The sequence below is a fragment of the Talpa europaea genome, assembly GCF_964194135.1.
Source record: "Talpa europaea genome assembly, chromosome: 10".
NCBI classification, from domain to species: Eukaryota; Metazoa; Chordata; class Mammalia; order Eulipotyphla; family Talpidae; genus Talpa; species Talpa europaea.
Window position 1 is genome coordinate 87,095,479 of NC_140077.1, and position 20,927 is coordinate 87,116,405.

Below are 20,927 nucleotides of genomic sequence, written 5' to 3' on the forward strand. Positions count from 1 at the left end.
CAAAGCATGGAATGAAAACAAACTGAAGGCAGATTCCCTCTAAATGTACTTGATTATTCTATATAGAGGCTTCGGAGAAATCATTTCATGAAATATGAAGTTCCAAGGTTCATCTTATCTACTAGCATCTACTAGCAGAGAAATTCCAAGTGCATGTTGTAGTAATGCATTTTAGGAAATGGAGCACCCTGTGTCCTTTTGAGGCTTGATATCTGGTTCTTTCACAGGTTTCACCACCTCTTCTGGTTTGGGTTTGGTCTATGGAGGAAGGAAATTATAGTGTTAAGTACATTAACCAAGATCTGGAAAACAAACACTGTGTCCTTTTTAACTCAGACTTTTGAAAGAGGTCATATTACATCACACAACAGATTAACACAGCCATTCCAGAAGCTACATAGCAACTAAATTTAAGACAAAAGTAGAAAGCAACATCCCCATGAGGATGCAAGCCCAGAGAAAAATCAAATTAACTGTACTCTTCTGTTCTCTGAGGAGGGGAAGTCGAGTGATGATGGCGCCATGTATGTGAGACTCTTAAATTTGGAAATAACCAATGAAAGTAATAAGCAATCACTTAGGGCATTAACTTAAGAGATTGAACAGGATACAAAGATAGTTATGTTAAGAAATAATGGCTTCAGGGGCCTCCCCGGTGGCGCAGCGGTTGAGCGCTGGGTTGCGAAGCTGCCATGGCTTCTGCGGCGCCAGTTCGATCCCCGGCTGCTCCCGGCCACCGGAGGAGGGTCCCACATGGCGCGCAGACCTCTCCTGCCGCCCGCTGCTCCCCTCAGCAGTGTACTTCGGTACTTCTGCCTGCTCTGCTCCCCGCTCTGGCTCTGGTGAATTCTCTCACCCTCCCACACTTCTGACTGTACCCAGTGCATGTATAAACAAAACAAACAAACAAACAAATAAATAAAACATGCCTCCATTAAAAAAAAAAAATTAAAAGAAAAAAAAAATAATGGCTTCAGTACGGGTTTGAAATATTATAATGAAAACAATCCAATTTCAAGGAAGGAGTTATGGCTGAAAAACAATCTCCCATCCCCTTTTTCACAGATCTTCTCTTTGGTAGTCAAAATTCAAATCTTCCACTTAGTCAAACGTTTGATTTCCTACACCAAGATGTACTTAGATACAAATAAATAAAAGTAGTCTTGTTTTACTCCTGATGATTTCATAGAGTTGACATTTGGTCAAATCTTCACATACCCTGCATTATGCTAAATCAAAAACAGCATTGCTATAGCAACACAAACACAGAGGAGCCACCTTTTCCAGCTCTTTTCTCCCACACTCGCCTTAAAGACGACATGGACAAGCTGTAAACAAGGTAGGATAATGTGCTGAAAACAACATCAGTTACGTAGAAAATAAGAAGACATGTAAGGCCCAGAGATCCTAACTCTGAGTTCTACATGAATTATATTTGCAAGTAATTAACTAATTTAACATTCAGACAAAAATACAGATCTACTTAAAGAGAGAAACATATCAAACTGCTAACTCTGATCCTTCTAAATTTTCATGAACGAATGAACAGAACCCAATCTCATACACTGTCATCCTTGGGTCTTTTGGTGAGATCAAATGCAGCCAGTGTTTCTGGTGTCCAGTGTTCATTCACAGGAGGAAACTCAAAAGGTACAGGTTCTACAAGACCGTAATTTGCTTTGAGTTCCAGTTGTGGGGCTTCTGTTGGGATTTTTTGAAAGTAACTGCAAAAAGCAATTTAAACAGCAATTCATTCTTAGAGAATAGAAACTGTGCTATTACTAACAATATTAACATTTAAATATTTTAAACATGTATACTATTACTAATATTACTAAACAGTACACTATACTCACATGAATCCATTTTCTCTCTCACATTTTTCTAGGGTGTTCTTCACAAGATTTCCAAGTTTCCTAAAGAACAAGTGCCCTGAAGGTTTGACTGTTGGTCCAGGGCCTTTGGTTTCTCCATATTCTTTGCATAATGCTTCTGCCTTTGCATAAACTGCATGTGAAAGGGATATACAGTCATTTGACTATACTTGTTGATTTATACCAAAAAGACATTAAATCAGAAATGGGAGAAAACGGGGCCTCACCGGTGGCGCAGCGGTTGAGCGCTGGGTTGCGAAGCTGCCCACAGCCTCTGCAGCGCTGGTTCGATCCCCGGCTGCTACCCGGTACCAGAGGAGGGTCCCACATGGCACGCAGACCTCTCCTGCCGCCCGCTGCTCCCCTCCCCTCAGCAGTGTACTTTGGTCCTTCTGCCTGCTCTGCTCCCCGCTCTGGCTCTGGTGAATTCTCTCACCCTCCCGCGCTTCTGACTATACCCAGTGTTTGTATAAATAAATAAATAAATCTTTAAAAAAAAAAAGGGAAATGGGAGAAAACGTTGTTCTCCTTGACGTAGTATAGTATAATAGCAACAACAACAGTGTAAGGGAAAGGTGGACATTTCTACAGGTTCCTTGGTCTTTGAAATATGTTTTGCTTTTCTCCAATTACCTCATTCATTCCCAATTCCCTTGCATGAACTCTCTCAAACTTTTAAATGCCTATTTAAAAGTAGTACCTATTTTGGCAGGAATACTTACATTTTTCTGCTTCTTGGAGAGCCCTGATTGCTTCACCACACTTATCACTAGACAACAGAGTCTGCCCATGATAACAGTAAGCCTGATTAAAAAAAGAAAAAAGTTTATTTTCTACCCAAATCCTGCTTCCCACTGTCATCTTATATATACAGCATGAAAATAAATGCTTTTGTCCACTGAAGCATCAAGGCAGTCCCTTACACATTTCTGTATTAAAACTTCCCCCCAGTCTGTGGAATCATGTCAAGCTGTGAGCCCAGCTAGCCTTCTAAACATGGGCTAAAAGCAAGAAATATTAAGTGAAACTTTCTAAAATTAGGGCATGGGGGGGAAGGAGGAAATTACTATGTTAATGCAGAGGGAGAGGGAAGGATGGTTTTGAGGTTATGGAACAAATACGGATTTTTTGGTTTTGTTTTTTAAGATTTATTTATTTATGCATACAAGAACTATGGTACAGGCCAGAGCTGTGGGGGGGTGAGAGAATTCACCAGAGACAGAATGGGGAGCAGAACAGGCAGATCTACTGACATACACTGCTGAGGGAAGCAGTGGGCAAGTCAGGAGAGGTCTGCTGCACCAAGTGGGTAGCTCCCTGGCCGGGGATCGAATTTGTGCTTCAGTGGCTGCTAATAGCTTCATAGGCTGCGTCTTAACCCCTTGCTCCACCAGGGAGGCACAGGAACAAATATGTTTTAAGAGAAATTAGGGGCCTCCCTGGTGGCACAGGCAGTTGAGCGCAGCGCTGTGAAGCTGTCTGCAGACTCTGCAGGGCCAGTTCGATCCCCGCCGGCCTTGGAGCAACCCACAAGGTGAGCCGATATCTCCCGTCTCGCCCGTTGCTCCCCTCAGCGGTGTATTTCGTCTGTCTCCCTGTTCTATTCCCCACTCTGTCTCTGGTGAATCCTCTCACCCTCCTGCGCATCTGGACTATACCCTGGTTCTTGTATAAATGAAAATAAACCTTTAAAAATATACATATATATGAATATAAAGTAGGACATGTTCATTCTATAAATGTCTTTATTAGTGCAGAGACTGCAACTGATCTTACGTAGTGTGCTTGAGAAGAGATATATAAAATATAAGAAATGAAAGATACTTAGACCTAAAAAAGGTTTCTGATGATCTCATATATGATATTCTAATCAACAAAATTTCTTTGGTAGATATGACAAGAGTTTCTAAGTAATTTCCAAAACAGTGCTTATGAGTTAGTTCTTCACCGATCCAGGTGAAAGATCATGCAGGGTAAGCATTAATATAACTAGTAAATGCCTTTCTCCATGTATATATAAGATAAAACAAATGAGAGAATTTTTGCTAAGTATGTGGAAGGTTCCAGCTGAACAGTGGGATTCCATCACTATCATCCAGTTCCACATTTCCACAGCTTCTCGTCTCCCACTTCAGTTCACAAAGGCTGCACTGTCAGCAACCACTTACTGAGAGTGGCCCATTAAACATGAAACACCGATAGAGGCTCTGAGATGACAGAGCTGGCACTTAAGGGGCTGGAAAGATAGTACTTTACATCATTTTTAGGGCTATAAATACTTACATAAGCTGTGTAGAAACACATTTTCAAGTGAAGATATTTCCTCCATTTAGCAGTGTACACAGGCTCCAAACTGGATAAAGTATGATCTAAAGTTACATTTTAAAAAGCAAAATATAATTTTACCCTGATTCACTAGAAGACTTTTAGTTCACGTGTTCAGATGCTACAGGCAGAATGCCCTTCAAGTTTAAAACTCAAGCACTTACACATTTAAAAAACCTTGTTTTATATAGAGTGACTTATTTCCCCATAACTGTATTTAAATACCATGGCAGGGGCTTCCCTGGTGGCACAAGGGGTTAAAACACAACCTATGAAGCTATCCACAGCCACTGCAGCACGAGTTCGATCCCCTGCCAGGGAGCTACCCACACGGCGCAGCAGACCTCTCCTGACTTGCCTGCTGCTCCCCTCAGCAGTGTATTTCAGTCAGTCTGCCTGTTCTATTCCCCACTCTGTCTCTGGTGAATCCTCTCACCCTCCCACATCTCTGGCCTGTACCCCAATTCTTGTATGCATAAATAAATCTTTAAACAAATAAATACCATGGCACCTCTATGAATTGATGCTTAATGTACCTTAAGTTCAAGGTAATGACAGTAACAGATGAAACTAAGAACTTCAAGGTATATACAAACTCCACTGTTATCTTTTTTAAATTTTTTTCTGAGATTTTATTTTTATTTATACAAGAACAGGGGTATAGGCCAGAGGTGCGGGAGGGTGAGAGGATTCACCAAAGACAGAGCAGGTAATGGAACAGGCAGACTGACTGAAATACACTGCTGAGGGGAGCAGCGGGCAAGGCAGGAGAGGTCTACTGTGTCATGTGGGTATCTCGCCGGCCAGCTGGGATCAAATCTGTGCTGCAGAGGTTGCGGACAGCTTCATGGTGCAGCGCTCAACTGCCTGCGCCACCAGGGGAGGACCATCTTTTTAATTTATATGCAAAGAGTATTCCACATCAGAAACATAGAGGATGACTTTACCACCCTTTTCTAAATCCCCACTGGATCTTGTATAAGACACACACATATCTTGCCAAACATCCCTCAAAAATCAGTATCTTTCTATTTCCCATTTTGCCGTTTTTGTCGGTTTTCATCATTTCCTTCATACACTATAAAATCATCTCTTCACCAGTGTTAAGCAGAGTCAGGGAACTGCTCCTTCACCCAGCAAGCCCACTTTTCATCCTGCAACCATAGGGACTTTCCTTAAATTCAAATTAAGTTACTTACTTGGTATCTTGTAAGGGGTACCAATCTACCATATAAAGGTCACGCTTCCTGGAGAAGCTTACCAACCATTCCTGACCTCACACACACACTGTACTTTCCTGACCTTTTCTCCCACCACCATCCTGTGTTTCATTTGAGAGCGTCTGTCTAAAGGGTCCGGAATATATACATACTACAGAGTGTGTTCTTCTCTTCCCATGCTCTAAATAAAGTTCCTGGACAAACTCAGAACTTCTATTTACATTTCATAACAGGGCAAAAATACCACCTTTCTTTGTAAACCTTTCTCCAGCATGCCTGGATCCTTTATGGTTTCCTTTTTTTTTTTTAAATCTCACTGCTAGAATGTCTTATTTCATGCTATAATAATGTGGTTATATGCTTGTCTCCATATTCCTAGACTGTAAATATGTTCTACGGATCTACTTTGAATGCCCAACAACTGTAACAGTAAGCATCATCTCATCAAGAGAAACATACGCATGTTTCCTAAATAAGTGAATGAAAGGAACACGCTATTCAGAACTCTGTAGTTCCCAACTTCCCACCTGCCAGCAGTTAAATAACAAATTAGTTACATTAACTCTCTGGATTTCAGTTTTTTGTCTAAAAAAGGGTAGTAACTACAAAGCTGTCACAGAGACCAAAAAAATTAAAATGTCAAAAGCAAACTGGCTGTATCTTATGTTTCTGCTAAGTATGTACAGCATCCTACTTTCTATTACAAAGTATGCTGCATATTAATTGAACAGCTCTAATTCTTTCATTTATTTTAACTAAGATTAATAATACAAGTATTAATACACTTTTGCAAATGAAACAATCAGAATCTTTTGGTTTACTTGTTCTCTATTGAGAAAAAAATCATCAAATCTGAAGAACATAGATAAAAAATATGACTTAAAAGCTTACCAGCTTTTTGATAGAAATTGGCCGTTTCATATGCCAATGCAGCGATTAGGCCAGGAGCATGTTTTAGTTCAATTGCTCGAGCAATTGTTACTGCAACCAAAATATAATAAAGTGTTAAGTTCACCTGCATTCAGTCTAAAATCAATTACAATAGCAAAAGACAGCCTGATCGTCTATTTGGGATTTTGATAAAGCTTAACAAGAAAAGTAAGTTACAGGAAACTGCAAACCTGAACAAACAAAACACAGAGCTTGTTAATTTTGATACCATTTCTTTAAATAAATCACTAGTCAATTACTAGTTAATCAAAGAAAATATTATGATGTAAAAGGAAACAAATACTTTCAGGGTATGGAGTTTAAGTAGAGAAAAACAAGTCTACAAAGGTTTTGCCTACAAAGGTTTTGCCCTTCTCATTTGCCGACACTGACAGGAGGATTTCAAGAGAAGCCCAATGGTGTAAGAACAAAAGGCACAAGCAAGGAGAGAGGGTAAAAGATGAGTTGCAGAATTAATTCATGCTGTCAGAAAAGATATGAAATCAAAATCTTCTTATGAAGAGCCAATAAACTGTTAGGCTTTTTCCTGTGAACTACAAATGAAAGCAAAAGGCTAGATGTAAAATTATTCCTCATTGAAAATTTCTCAAAACCTGAAACTCAGTTAATTTTAAAAACAGAATCAAGTGCCAGTATAGATTTTCTTAAAAAAAGAAAATCTTACAATATTTTGGATACCTTCTTGAGCTTCAGCCTGACACTGGATAACATAGGTGTCTATGAGTCGTGCTTCTAAGTCCCGCCCCTTCTCTGCAGGCGTAATGAGTTTTGGGATATGACTTTCCTGAGGAAAAAAAGAATAAAACCAAACAAGTCAATTTTATTTTATCCCTGTTATTAGAGATAAAAAGATAAGTTATGAGGTACTCAAATTACATGTACAAATAAAAACTGTAAAAAAGAAGCAATATTATTAAGTTACAAGGAATAAAAATTCTTGTAAACTAGAACTTCTAAAGTCTTTTATAAGCTTTTGCAAAACACAAATTCAAAAGTAGAATTTGGATTATAGACTGCTTAGAGATGCAAATCATGTAAGATTAAATGAAAATGAAGTTCTCTTTTGCCTGAAAGCAAGAATTATTCACATTAGTAAGTATAAATGTAAAAATGATTACAATCCCACAGCTAACTGAGGATCACAGCTTTTCATTGTAAAAGTGTCTTATTTACCATGAGAAAACTGAACTTTGGCCTCCAGTAAATAGTGGTTTAATTAGAAAGGGCGGGGGATAGTAACCACTGCTTTGTCAAATAATTTAGTATGAGCGTGTACTGGCTGCCCTTCTGTCATTTCACTGAGAGACAGACACTCAGTTCAGTTTTGCAGACTACTGAATGCTACTGGCAACTGCTGCAGAGATCAACAAGAAATGGTAAAAACCATACATTGTTCTGCAACGCTTTACCTTTTCAAAAGAAACAGAAAAATAAGCAGTGCATTAACAATTTAAATCTTCAAATTCTAAAATTTACCGGTGATTTTCTAAAATGAAAACATTTACTATTTTGTAATTGGCTACACTTATCAACAAAGTACTTAAAGAGAAATGAACACATACTAGCTCTTTTTATGTAAAGAAATTTTCCCCACCCCCGCAAAAGCCCTAAGATTATTTAAGAATTAAAGCATTAAGAATATATATGTGTAGGCCTCCCCAGTGGCGCAGCGGTTGAGCGCTGGGTTGCGAGGCTGCCCGCAGCCTCTGCGGCCCCAACTCGATCCCCGGCTGCTCCCCGGCCAACGGAGGGTCCTACATGGCTCGCAGACCTCTCCTGCCGCCTGCTGCCCCCCTCAGCAGTGTACTTCAGTCCTGCCTGCTCTGCTCCCTGCTCTGGCTCTGGTGAATTCTCTCACCCTCCCGCGCTTCTGACTGTACCCAGTGCTAGTATAAATAAATAAAAATAAATCTTTAAAAAAAAAAAGTTACCAGTGAATGGCTGGCATAAAAAAAAAGTATATGTGTATCTTCATTAGTACAGAGTTATTTTACCTTTAAATGTTTAAAAATCCCAGCTGCAATTTTTAGGCTTCGATGAACTTCCTTTGCTTCATCTTCTGTTATGCTTAAAGACAGTGGTTATATTAGAGGATGAATCCCATTTCTGACATAAAAGCCAGTAACTAATACACCATCATAAATGGCACTTGTGTTTCTCATCACTATCTCCTTCATTTTAAAAAATCTGACACTTAAAAAAGTAACAAATGCACATTAAAATTACCTAAAGATAAAGTACAACAAATGAAAACAAGAGCGCCCCTGTATAGAGGAATGGACAAAAGGCTTGTTTTTCCTTCCAGATAACCCGTGCATAAACAAATGTAAAATCTTACACACTCAATGAATGCACACACTTAAAACACACAAACAAGTTCTCTACCCACTCTTCTCTTGCTTTGATCACCCAAGTTACTTTAAAGATAATTTTAGATCAGCATTTACAATTCAACTCATTTTTAAAAGGCTCATGTATTGATGCACCCTAGTAGGTAGCTAGCAGGTTCCCATTGCTAATATATGCTTTTGCTACTATAAAAATGTTATCTCATTTTATGTCACATACTTTTTAAGCCTTTTGTATTTCTTTTCCAGTGAAATATCTATGTCTTTTCCGTATTTTCAACTGATCTGCTAGTCTTTTTCATGTTCAGCTTGAAAGCATATGTCATAAAAACACTTTGTTACATGCACTGCTTTTTTTTTTTGACTTATCTGCCATTCGTTTAACTTTGTTTATGGTAGATTTCTATTGAAAGATCTTCACTGATAAGATTATTAAATTTTTTTTCTTTTAATGCTGGGCTCCCTATTTCTGGTTAAGTATATTATGAGGCAACCTTTCAACTATCAAAGTGGTATTTTCATCAACAGCCTAGACAGTCTAATAATGAAGCTACACATATTTGAAAACTAAATGCATATGCATACAACGCTCCCTTTTAACTTACTTTTCTTTTCCAGCCAGTCTTGAAGCATATTTGGTATACCATAAAGCTACATTAAATCCCATGGAAATTAATTCAAAAACAGCATCTTGCTGGGCACTAGAATTATAAACATAATCATTAAATTCTTTCATTGACAAATCTCTGCACGAAGTCAACTGTACATAAAACTCAAAAAAATAAAAAGCTATATGCTACTGGTATAAGGGAAAAACAGTCTGTGTTTAATACAGAAAGAAAGACACACACACACACACACACACACGCACACAAAATGGCCCAGTACAACAGTAAATATCAATAGTAGTTCCAAAGCTTATTGTACCTAGAATAGCTCTAGAAATGCAGACCTCTGGGGCTTATGCCCAGAGAATCAAAAAATCTGGGACGGGTCCCAGAATTTGCATTTTTAACAAGCATCCATTTTATTATGATACAGATGGTTAAGAAAACAGAATTCAGAAAGCATTTCAAGGTAGAGCAAGGAAAGGCGGCCTACTGGTATGTGCACATAATCTGAATTGTACCTTGAAAGATGGTTAGAAGGAAAGGACAACCCAGGTGAAGGAATGACACTATTAAAGCACAACAAAATATAAATACTTTTCTGGCAGTAGAGACCCAACTAGCATCATTAGAGCTTGGGGTTTGCAAAAAGAAATCAAAGAACAGAAGAGCTAAAGGCCCAACTAAGAGAAACTACAAGATTCCCCATGTAAGCCACTCAGCATACTGCAGCCTTAAAAACAAGTACATTTTATATTATATCTTTTAATTCTATGAATACCAATAAGACTGTAACTATATTAAGCAAATAAGATCATACTAATTTTTGTTCACTATCATTTTTATGAGATCATGAAAACTCTTGGGACATCTATTTCAAATGAGTAAGAAAGCACAATACCCGTATTTTACATATGCAGCGCTGAAATATAGAAAAATTACCCAAAGGGAAGAAACTAGACTGAGGATTATATTTTTTTATAAATCTCTATCCTTCAAAAGGATAGAGATTTTTTAGATTAAAAGATTTGGTATGAGGTTCTCCCTGGTGGCGCAAGGGATTAAGATGCAACCTATGAAGCTATTCGCAGCCACTGCAGGATGAGTTCGATCCCCCACCAGGGAGCTACCCACATTGCGCAGCTTACCTCTCCTGTCTCGCCCACTATTCCCCTCAGCAGTGTATTTCAGTCGATCTACCTGTTCTATTCCCCGCTCTGTCTCTGGTGAATCCTCTCACTCCCCAACACCTCTGGCCTGTACCCCAGTTCTTGCATGCATAAATAAATCAATCTTAAAAATAAAAAGATTTGGTATAAAACAGTTCAGGAGAAACAAATTATATTTTCACTTAATGGAGAATATTAGTTTAGGTCAAATGTTTTTTTAATTTCTGGTAGGAGAAAATGCTGACCAGACTTATTTAATCCTTCACCAACAAAGGTTATGAGTGAACTACTGGCAAAACAACTACAAAAAGGGCTTTAATTTACTGTTAACACTGCTTACCTTGGAACCTGTCCTTGTAATGTATCAGTCCACTTGAAATTTTGAATATATCTTAACTTGCTTTCTTGAGTAGATTCATCCAGTGAATTTATGAAACCTATAAAAGGTATAAAACATTTCACTTTTAGCTTATCAAGTGCTTTGCTTAGAAAATTTTTCAGGTAATGATTTACCCACGTGTCTGAATGAAACTCATAGTCCCTCTGTCCCTTTCTATATCTTAACATGCCCCCTAAGTAACATAATATGAAATATGTACACATTCGATGTTACAAGACCACATACCACCCTTACATTCTCACATAACTGAAGCTCCAGCAGACCAAAGAATATGGCCTAAAAGTCTAAGCTATTCAAATCTGAAGTCTAGAATTTCCTGTGAACTTGTCCTGTTTTTGTTTTTTTTTAACTCAGAAGTTCATATAAATAACCAACCTTGTAAAAATGAAAAATAGGTATCTGCTGCATTCTTCATCATTTCTGGATTACAACTCAAATCAGTGAACAGTTCAAGCAGTCGTGCTCTGGATGATCTCAAGTCACTAATATCAGAAAGAGATAGAAATGTTAAGTCAGCTGTTAAGAGGGGTTCTGGGACCCAATTCCAAAGGGAAGGAGTGCTTTCCCCCCACCAAGTAATGTTCCAACACAAGCTGGAAGTCCTACAAGTCAACTCAATTCTGACACCATCCACATGCAGAGAGCATCAGATTCTACCGGTGAAGGGTTCAGTCCCACAAGACTGCCCACCATCTCTCCATGTATAAGCTGCCAACAGCAACCCCAGTTTGTTGTTACCTGTATTTCTGACCAATTGGCTTTAAATCAGGCTGTAACCCAACCTCCTCCTTGGGTTCCTGGAGCAGTTCACAGAACTCAGAGAAACCTTTCACTTACTAGCTAATATAAAAGATGTAACTCAACATAGTCAAATGGAAATCTAAGATGCATAGGCAAGGTGGGGGGATAGGGTGCAAGACTTCCATGTCCTCATAGAGCACCCTACTTCCAGCACTCCCACAAGCTCACCAATCTGAAAGGTTACAGAACCCCATTCTTTTGTGTCTAATGGATGTTCTATTAGAGCAGCATCACTGATTAAATCACTGGTCTTTTGGATGGGGCTCATTCTCCAGCCTCTCTGGAGGTCAGGGGATGGCGACTGCAAGTTCCAACTCTTTTTTTTTTTTTAAACGATTTATTTATTTATTTACACAAGCACTGGGTACAGTCAGAAGCACGGGAGGGTGAGAGAATTCACCAGAGCCAGAGCGGGGAGCAGAGCAGGCAGAAGGACCGAAGTGCACTGCTGAGGGGAGCAGAGGGCGGCAGGAGAGGTCTGCGCGCCATGTGGGACCCTCCTCCGACGGCTGGGGAGCAGTCGGGGATCGAACTGGCGCTGCAGAGACTGCAGGCAGTTTCGCAACCCAGCGCTCAACCACAGCGCCACAGGGGGAGGCCCAGTTCCAACTCTTTAATCACATGGTTGGATTTTTGGAAAATCAACCCCAATCACTGGGGAGGGGTCCAAAAGTCACCTCACTGACACCTTTGTTGCCCTTTACCACTTAGAAATTTCCTAGGTTTTTAAGGACTCTGTGCCAGAACTTGGGAAGAAGACCACATCTGTATTTCTTATTATAAATCACTATGCCACAGCTCTATTATGGGAACCTGCATAAAAGTGAGTTAAACATTTAATTGTAAAAGAATTAAAAAACAATGCACATACCTCTAAGGCACTACTATGTACTTAGGAATGAATTTAATTGGGGCTAACACTAGAGATAAATGAAATATCCAGTAACAACTGTTGTAAAAGTTGCACTAAAACAAACTCAACCCTTAAAGAGGAAATCATGGATATAATTATGTAATTAAAGCATATTACAAGTTTTAGCATTAAGGAAACAAGCATTTAAGATGGAGGAAGGATTAAGAACAAGCAAGTTACGCTGATCAACTCACAATGAAAGTGTTAGGAAAAATGGAAATTTAATGTGTTTATGATTTTAGTATCACATTATTTTAAGTTTTGACATTACACACAAAATGTCAAAACAGACTTAAAGAAAACAGTGTAAAAATGTAATTGTGTTCTCTCATTAAGCCCACACATAAAGAAAACGGGACCATGGGCTCCATTTTCCTTTACTTTCCTGCAGCAGTAAATACTGCAGATCCTTTCTTCTTGAAATTCTTTTCTCTCAATTCCAGTAACACTAAATTTCCCAGGTTCTCCTTTGTCTCTGAAAGTTCCTTCTATATTTTTCTCTGTCCCTCTTACTCCTATGTCCAAACATATTCAGTCCTTGGCGTTCCAGTTTTCTCCCTGTTGAGATCCCATCTTTACATCCAATCCTATATCTATATCAGCTCTAACTTGGTCCTATTCCAGTTCCACCTCTAATTTCAGAAGGTACCTAGCTTACTTAGGGTTCCAAAATCACATGATAGGGGAAATGACTAAAGACACTTGAAATGCCCTTAAATGAAAAAAGACAGTAGGCACCGTATACTCAGAAATTAGTAGGTGAAAGCAAGTTAGGTGAAAGCAGATTCTCGAAATTCTTTGGCGAGTAAAATTAAACTAAGATTTCAAATATCTTCCTAATGTAGCAGTGATATTCCAAGAGAGCAGACTTTGTTGTCAAATGTCTAGATAATGCTAATTCATTGTACCAGCACTGAGACCTATTCCAAAAAAGCATACCCAGCATACCCCCACAATTGCAGAAAGCTGACCAAAAATCAGATAAGCTTCTTGAAATTCTTTTCTCTCTATCCCAGTAACACTAAATTTCGCATGTTCTCCTTCCTCTGAAAGATCCTTTTTACTTTTTTCTAAATCTATCCTTATTGAATTATTTAGCTAGAAGTTGGGAAGGAATAATTCCTAGACTAGGAGAAAATGGAATCCTTAAGGCCAGTTCAAGACTCCAATAGTTGGCTGGCCACTTCCAAGCAGGCACTCAATCATCCCGTGCAACCCAACTGAAGTAGCCATATACATCATAAAAGTACAGAATTTGAGAAAAACGTGTATTAGAACTATTTAAGCTCTTCATTGTCAAGATGAGTAATTAGACCCAAAGAAGTTAAGAGCCTTGCCCAAACCTACAGACAAAATAGTAAAACTGGGACCAACTTCTAGGAGTCTCAGCCCAGAGCAAACTATAAGCTGAATGGTGTTTTTGTATGGCCCATAGTTAACTTTTGTAAAAATGATAAAAGAATATGCAACAGTGACTGTATGTAGCTCAGCCTAAAATATTTACTCTTTATCCCTTTACAGAAAAGTCTGCTGACACCTGGTCCAGATTAACAAGCTAGTTTCCCTATCCTTCACTCCAATTACTTCTTTCCACAAGCAGCAACTCCTGCTTTTCCATTGTTGGTAGCAAGAATGTCTTGACGATCTAGGTTCTGTATCTCATAGGCTGTCCTGTCCAACTTCCCATCAGTCAACCTGGTCAGTGATTTCTCCTTTGAAATCTCTTTTGCACCTACCACTTTTATTCCAGTCAAAGTGCTCTACTCATTAGCCTGAGAACAAGGTTTTCATGACAGACTGATGTTTTTCCTCCCTTCTTACTATAGAATAAATCTGAGATCAGCAAATGTTTTCTTGAAGAGTTCAAAAATATTTTAGGCTGTTTGTGAGATAAACTATTTTAGTCCATATGAGTTTGCTACTATGGAGGAAAGTAGCCAGACTATAAATAAATGGGGGGTGTATGTGTGTGGGAGTAGGGGTTTACAGGTTAGCTGTGTTTGAACTTTATTTATTTAAAAAAAAAAAACAACAATGGATCAAATATGAGACACAGCTTGCCATTCCCTGATGAAAGTATACAATTTATTCAAACCTGTTCTAGGTCATCCCTCTCTCTCCCTGCTCAGAACCCAATGAATTTACTGTCTAGTAAATCAATAATTTCCACCTACAACGTTAAGGAGTCTAATTGTGTAATGTAGAGCTTAACCTTTTTATTGTAATTGCTTACTAATCTAAAATTAAGAAACCTGGCCTAGAAGACTCAAAAGTTAAGTAATCTGTGGTTTAACTCTTCAGATGTCATTTATAAGTTTATAAGTAATCTAAGGTTAGGGATATTGGGTCACATACATCTTTACTGTCCAAGAGATCTAAAAAAAAGTACCCTGGATCCAAAAGCAGCAGTCAATACATACTGGTTGACATAGACTAAAACTTACCTGCAAATTTTTGAAGCAGCAGTACTGGTAGCCACGCCATAGTAGTTAAAGGAGACAGGAGCTGTGGCTTTTAATGGGTTCCTATGAAACCAATGCGTCATTTTCTCCAGATATTGTCTGAAAGCAAAAATGAAGTGCATAAAAATTAAATGTTAAACATTTAACAAACAACGTCCATAGCATAAAAATTATTTTTAAAGTGAAAGATTACTAGAGGATATTTATTTTTATATTAAACATACATATACAAACAAGATGCTTCATGACTACAAGTCAATATCACTGTCTGTAAGTAGTCTGTTTTGATCAGGCCTATTTAAAAACAGCATTTGGAGATTTAGCCACAGTAGTGACAATGTTAAATATATCAGAGTTGTAATATTTCCACATTACCGTGCATAAAAATCACTGTAAATGGGGGGGGGGGGTGTGCTTGTTAAAATGCATGTTCGGGGCCTCCCCTGGTGGCGCAGCAGTTGAGCACTGGGCTGCGAAGCTGCCCGCAGCCTCTGCAGTGCAGGTTTGATCCCTGGCCGCCAGCGAGGGTCCCACATGGAGTGCAGAACTCTCCTGCCGCACCCCTCAGCAGTGTATTTCGTCAGTTTGCCTGTTCTATTCACTGCTCTGGCTCTGGTGAATTCTCTCACCCTCTCGCGCTTTTGACTGTACCCAGTGCTTGTATAAATAAATCAATCTTTAAAAAAATAAAATAAAATACATTTTCAACAGTTAAGTTAGGACCTAAGATAATAATGCTGCTGGTCCCAAACTCCCCTTCTGAGTAGCAAAGTACAGTGAGTCCTCACTTAATGTGGTGCACAGGTTCTTGAACTACAACTTTAAGCAAAACAACACAGTAACACCAAGTCCTCAAATAACTTGGTTTCTTCCCAACATTTTAATGAGAGGACATTACATGAGGACCACCTAGACTGTGATTGGACAGCTCCAAAAGAGAAAGGCACAGGACCAGATGAATGTAATTTCTCAAACAGGTTCAAATGGCCCTTATTTAGGCGAAGTATTCGATTACTTGAAAGAGGTTTTAAATTTATTCCCACATGATGTTGCTAATAGCAACTGAGTGGTTTCTACAACAAATACACTGTATACGAAACAGTTAATAAGAATCACTATCATAATAAAAGCAACATGATAGCTGACCAATAACTTTTTTTTAATCAGGTAAATCAGTTGCCCCTTCCAACTTGGATATCTGCTTTCTTGGTCTCATCCTTGGTTGCTTAAAACAGTAACTTCTATCTCAAAAGAACATTGAAAAGCTACCTATGTGAAATGACAACTTAAAAAAAGTTCAGTGCCACACCATTTTTTTTTTCTCCTTTGTTTTTCCAAAAAAGGAATGTTTGCCTACAGGTCCTTGGGTAAACAGTGCAAATAACGCAGGAAGTCCTAGCTAAAGACTTAAAATATGGCAATTAAAATCCAGGAAGTAACAAATTCTGAAAAGGTACAATTTTTATGAAGACATTATACAATGTTGGCAATTGATGTTTTCTTATTTGGAAAATAAATGTATACCGCAGTGTATGATTTATCTACTTCAAGCACCTCAACTACAATATTTACTTATTTACGACAACACCGGTTTTGGAAATCTAAGGTTAGGGATTTTGGGTCACTTCTTTCTGCACTGCCCTAGAGACCTATTTTTATATAAAACATACATGTACAAACAACATGCTTCATTGCTTTAAGTCAATATCACTGTCCAGATATTTAATGAACAGGAAACGAACACATCGTGTACTCAAACATTGAGCAAGTTAATTGAATTCAAAACTTTTACCACGTACAAGAGAAATATACCATCTTCCGGACATGGTCCACTGTAAACCTGTCTTATAACTTAAACTAACACAAGAATCTACGTCCATATAAATCAAGCTTCCCGAGGTAAAAGTACACAATACACTTGATTTGGGGAAAGCAGCTTTTCTCTTCTACTCCTTTACCGCGGCCTTCCCCCTCCTGGATGTAAATGTCTGGACTTTTGGAACCTTTACTTCAGGAACGAAGAGGTTAAGTGCCGCGTTCTCTGGATCTGCCCCATCACATCCCTCTGAGCCTCAGTTCCCGAGTTCTCAAGAGTTCGGGGCAAGGTTGTTGGGGAGGCACGACACACCCAGCCCCCAGTATGCGGGTGCCCCTCGAGCCACCGAAGCAACATTCGGATCGCGAATGCCTCCGAACAGGAGGACTCCCATTACAGACCAGGAGCCGCCACTCACCGGTCCCCGGGTCCCCTTAGGACGCCACCCACCTGAGCAGCTCAGCCGAGCCGGCCCGTTCGCTTCCTGTTTACGCCCCGCCTCTTCCTTCCGCGAAAGTACGGGGGGGGCGGTTTCACTGCGCAGGCGCCGACCCTAATCGAGCGCCACTACCCGCACAGGCATTTTTGTGGAAAGCCGACACCATCTACCCGGCCAGAGAACGCAGAAGGAGCCCCTAATTAGTTTATAAGCCTCCAGCTTCCCGAGGCGGGCAAAGGATTAGGCGAATCCAGCTGTTAATGTCGAGGATTCGCGGAATCCTTCCTGTCATTCGCTTCAAAGTATTAGGAGACTTTTTGGACCACTCCCCGGTGTCTATGGAGACCGTGTGACAGGGGATGACCCTACTGCTGGGGGCGGCGGGGAAAGGACAAGGGCGAGGTGGTACTGGAAAACCTCCAGCCTGGTGGACAGACTCACCGGCTTTCTCGGGATCTGTCCCGCAGTTTTCCGGAGGAAGAAAGGCCAGGTCCGAGTCCGCCGGCGGGAATGGGGGGAGGGCGTCGCAGAGCCGGGGCTACTGGGCCGGAGCGACCGGAAAGCTGGCCTGCGACGAGGCGGGGTCACGTGGCTTGGAGGCCATGACAGTTACCGAGGCGGCAGTGGGGCCGCTGGGGGCCTAGGGAACCGCGTCGTCGCTGCTCCCTCAAGCCCCTCGGGTTCCTGGCTCTTTCTGGACGTCTCCTTCCCTGCCCGGCCTCAGGCGCCGCGCCTCTTGTCACAAGACGAGCGCCGAGGGGCGGGCCGCCCCAGCCGAGGAGGAATGCCGCGGTAGCAATGGCGGCAGCGGGTGGGAGCGGGGCGGCCTCAACCTAACTGGGGCGGGGCCAGGGGCGGGGCCTCGGCGGGGCGGCCGCGCCGGAGCCGCCAAGTTTGGCTGTGGCGGCAAATGGGCTTGGGCGGCTCCTCGGCGGGTGGCGGTGGTGGCCAGCGCGGTTCCTCCTGGCCCTGTTAATGTCGGGGCCCAGCCCGGGGAGGATGGCGCCCTAGGACCCTGCCTGTCGGGGGTCGGGGCGGGAGGGGTCGGGGGCGGCTGGCCGGCCATGTCGGAGGTGACCCGAAGTCTGCTGCAGCGCTGGGGCGCCAGTTTTAGGAGAGGCGCCGACTTCGACTCTTGGGGCCAGCTGGTGGAGGCGATAGACGAGTATCAGATGTGAGTGACTAACCGCAGCAGCGGGCCAGCCCGGCCCCCGTCGGCCGCCTCCCCTTCCTCAGGGTCGGGGCTCTCACCCGCGTCTCTGCCGCCCCGACTTCTCAGGGTGGGGCCCCGCAGGCACGGGGGCTGAGGTCGCACTGGCACGGGGGAGGTGGCCCGGGGCGCGCGGTCCGGCTGTCCCCCCCGCCGCCTCCGTCCCAGGTCCATGCAACAGGTCCCCCCGCTTTCCTGGGGCGCCGGCCCGATCGGGCTACCTGCTTGGTGCCTTCCCACCGTCTCCCAGGTCCCCCGCTCCACCGGCAGTTTCCTTCCCTCCTCGCCTCGCCCAGGTTGCCGCCCCTCCATCGCGCTCTCGGAATCTCCGAGGAATTGCTGGTGCGTTCTCCGCCCACGTTCCGGGGATGAGTGGCCTGGCTCTGTCTGCCGCGCCTGCCTCCTCCCGGGTGTAGGACAGGAGGGAACTGGTCGCGATAGTGGGGTGGGGGTGCCCCGGATGCAACGAGGCCAAAGGTGCCTGGCCAGCCTAGAAGAGGGTCTCCTCTAGCGAACCCCCTTCTCCACCCAGCTCGGGCGAGCCGGGTTTTCGTGTTTCACCTCCGATCCGTTTCGGTTTCTGGAGCTGTTATTTGCTCGGCTGTGCGAGTCCCACCCACCCCCTCGCTCACTGGTTTTGGGTGGAGTCCGCGCAGGATGTGAACAGAAGAGAGCAAAATGTGAATTAACAGACGGCGCACGGGAGCCCCCGCAACCTCCTTGGGTGGCTCCTCCTTTTCCTGTGTAGAATGTATAGCCCTAGGGTACAGAGTACCAGTGTTGCTTTGATCTAAAGAAATCCTATTTCTTCCCCAAAACACTTCAGCGATTTTTTTTAAATGAAAGGACAAGATATACGTGTATTTAAGTTTTTGCTTAGTTTCTTGCAACATTTTACTGAAAATAAGAGCTGCTTACTAAAAATGCTGTTTGCAGAACCGCTACTGTTAATTATTTCCTGGTTTAAAGCAAGTTATTATTTGAGAGGTTTTGGCCAAGCATGAAACCATGTACAGGGAAATCTTTTTCTGCTTTTGTGTCTTCTGCAAAAGAATCTTAGCAGGGGTAAATTATCCTTTCACTTAGTTTTCACTTTTCTCATAGTTTTTATTTGACCATTAAGATAGTTGCAATGTGTAATTGTTCTCCACCCCATCTTACTGGCTTTGAATTGCCCTTAGTTTCAAAAGCCCTAAAAGCACCCATAAGCCTTGGGCCATTTTGCAACATGTAACAAACTCTCATTTCTGTTGTACTTTGACTTGATTTCACTTTCTTCTGCAGCTACTTAGAAAGCATTATTATCCTCATTTTACAAAGTGGGTAAACTGAAACTCAGGCTAACAAATTAACTAGAGTCACAAAACTACTCCACTTAAATCTTGTTGTGTTTTTGTGTTTTTTTGTTTTTTTTTTTAAGATCCAGATCCTGTCCACTAAACTAGATAGTGCTTTAGATGCGAATTAGATGTGAATTGGACAAATTAGTAGATTTCCTTCATTACCAGGGAACAAAGACATTTATACTGTAACCAATAAACAGTGAGAGTTGACTCACTTGTATGTTAACTAAAACTGTGTACCCTGACTATCAAGCTGCCCCTCACTTGTGATGTGGTGGGACTTAGCAGCTGTTGGCACTCAGCTGCAGGCTTCACAGTGAAAAGTGGGGAATACCATGTCCAGTTGGAATTACAAAGGATAAGTGAATACACAAGCTGTTTAGTTGGAATTTCTAGAAGCAGCTCATTGGGATAATAATAGGGACACACAGATCCATTGTTGGAACCCCATATTAATCTCTGAAGTGCGTGATTTAGAGTTATGACTATAATAACTGCCACTGTCAAATTGATATAGAAATATGTAATGATTGGCTCAAATTTTATTGACATGCCATAGGTCCACATAATACATTTATTAATTTATATATTTATATATACTATATATGTGTGTGTACATATATGATCATGTTTTAAATCACCTAGATATTTTAGAATGGAGGCAAATTGTCTTTTTGATTTGAATAAATCTGGGAGGAAGAGCTATAGAAGCTACGAGTTGGGGGCCACCAAATGATGAGAAAACATTGGCTGGATTTAGCCACTGACTGGCAAATGGAGTAAGGAAGGCAGAGGAGTAGAGTAGATAATGGCATTTTTAACTGGATGAGCAGCTACTTGGTACAGGAGCAAGCTTATGGTCAGGGGGAGTTTGGGGGCAAGGGAGAAAGTGTGTTTGTACTATTACAGTTTAAGAATACAAGTGCTTAAACAGTTTCATCACTTAACAAGTGAGGACTGGGGATACAATGATGAATGAGATTGGATTTCCACCCTCAGAGCAGGGAGAGACAACTTGAAGAACTTTAGGGGAATAAGTTGTTTCACC

At 41.4% G+C, this 20,927-nt stretch overlaps 2 protein-coding genes across 3 annotated transcripts in view; one reads left to right on the forward strand and one right to left on the reverse strand.

The window, feature by feature from the left end:
- Positions 1 to 171: 171 nt before the first annotated feature.
- Positions 172 to 15,154, reverse strand: BROX (BRO1 domain and CAAX motif containing; the record flags this gene model as incomplete). Of its 2 annotated transcripts, XM_084245958.1 has the most annotated exons (12): positions 172 to 258; positions 1,565 to 1,724; positions 1,857 to 2,007; positions 2,597 to 2,678; positions 4,158 to 4,243; positions 6,311 to 6,400; positions 7,049 to 7,154; positions 8,365 to 8,437; positions 9,324 to 9,419; positions 10,836 to 10,932; positions 11,271 to 11,377; positions 15,054 to 15,154. In XM_084245958.1, 12 exons carry the CDS (start codon positions 15,152 to 15,154, stop codon positions 172 to 174), a joined length of 1,236 nt encoding a protein of 411 aa, XP_084102084.1. The 2 variants fall into 2 exon arrangements, with proteins under 2 accessions (XP_084102084.1, XP_084102085.1); XM_084245959.1 differs by lacking the exon at positions 9,324 to 9,419.
- Positions 15,155 to 18,390: 3,236 nt separating this feature from the next.
- The window catches only part of AIDA (axin interactor, dorsalization associated), a gene marked incomplete at both ends in the record, with an annotated part of 30,301 nt that continues 27,764 nt past the window's right edge, over positions 18,391 to 20,927 (forward strand). The window contains one exon of the mRNA XM_084245825.1: positions 18,391 to 18,500. Coding sequence (XP_084101951.1) covers positions 18,391 to 18,500 — 110 coding nt within the window. The remainder of the gene's footprint in view (positions 18,501 to 20,927) is intronic.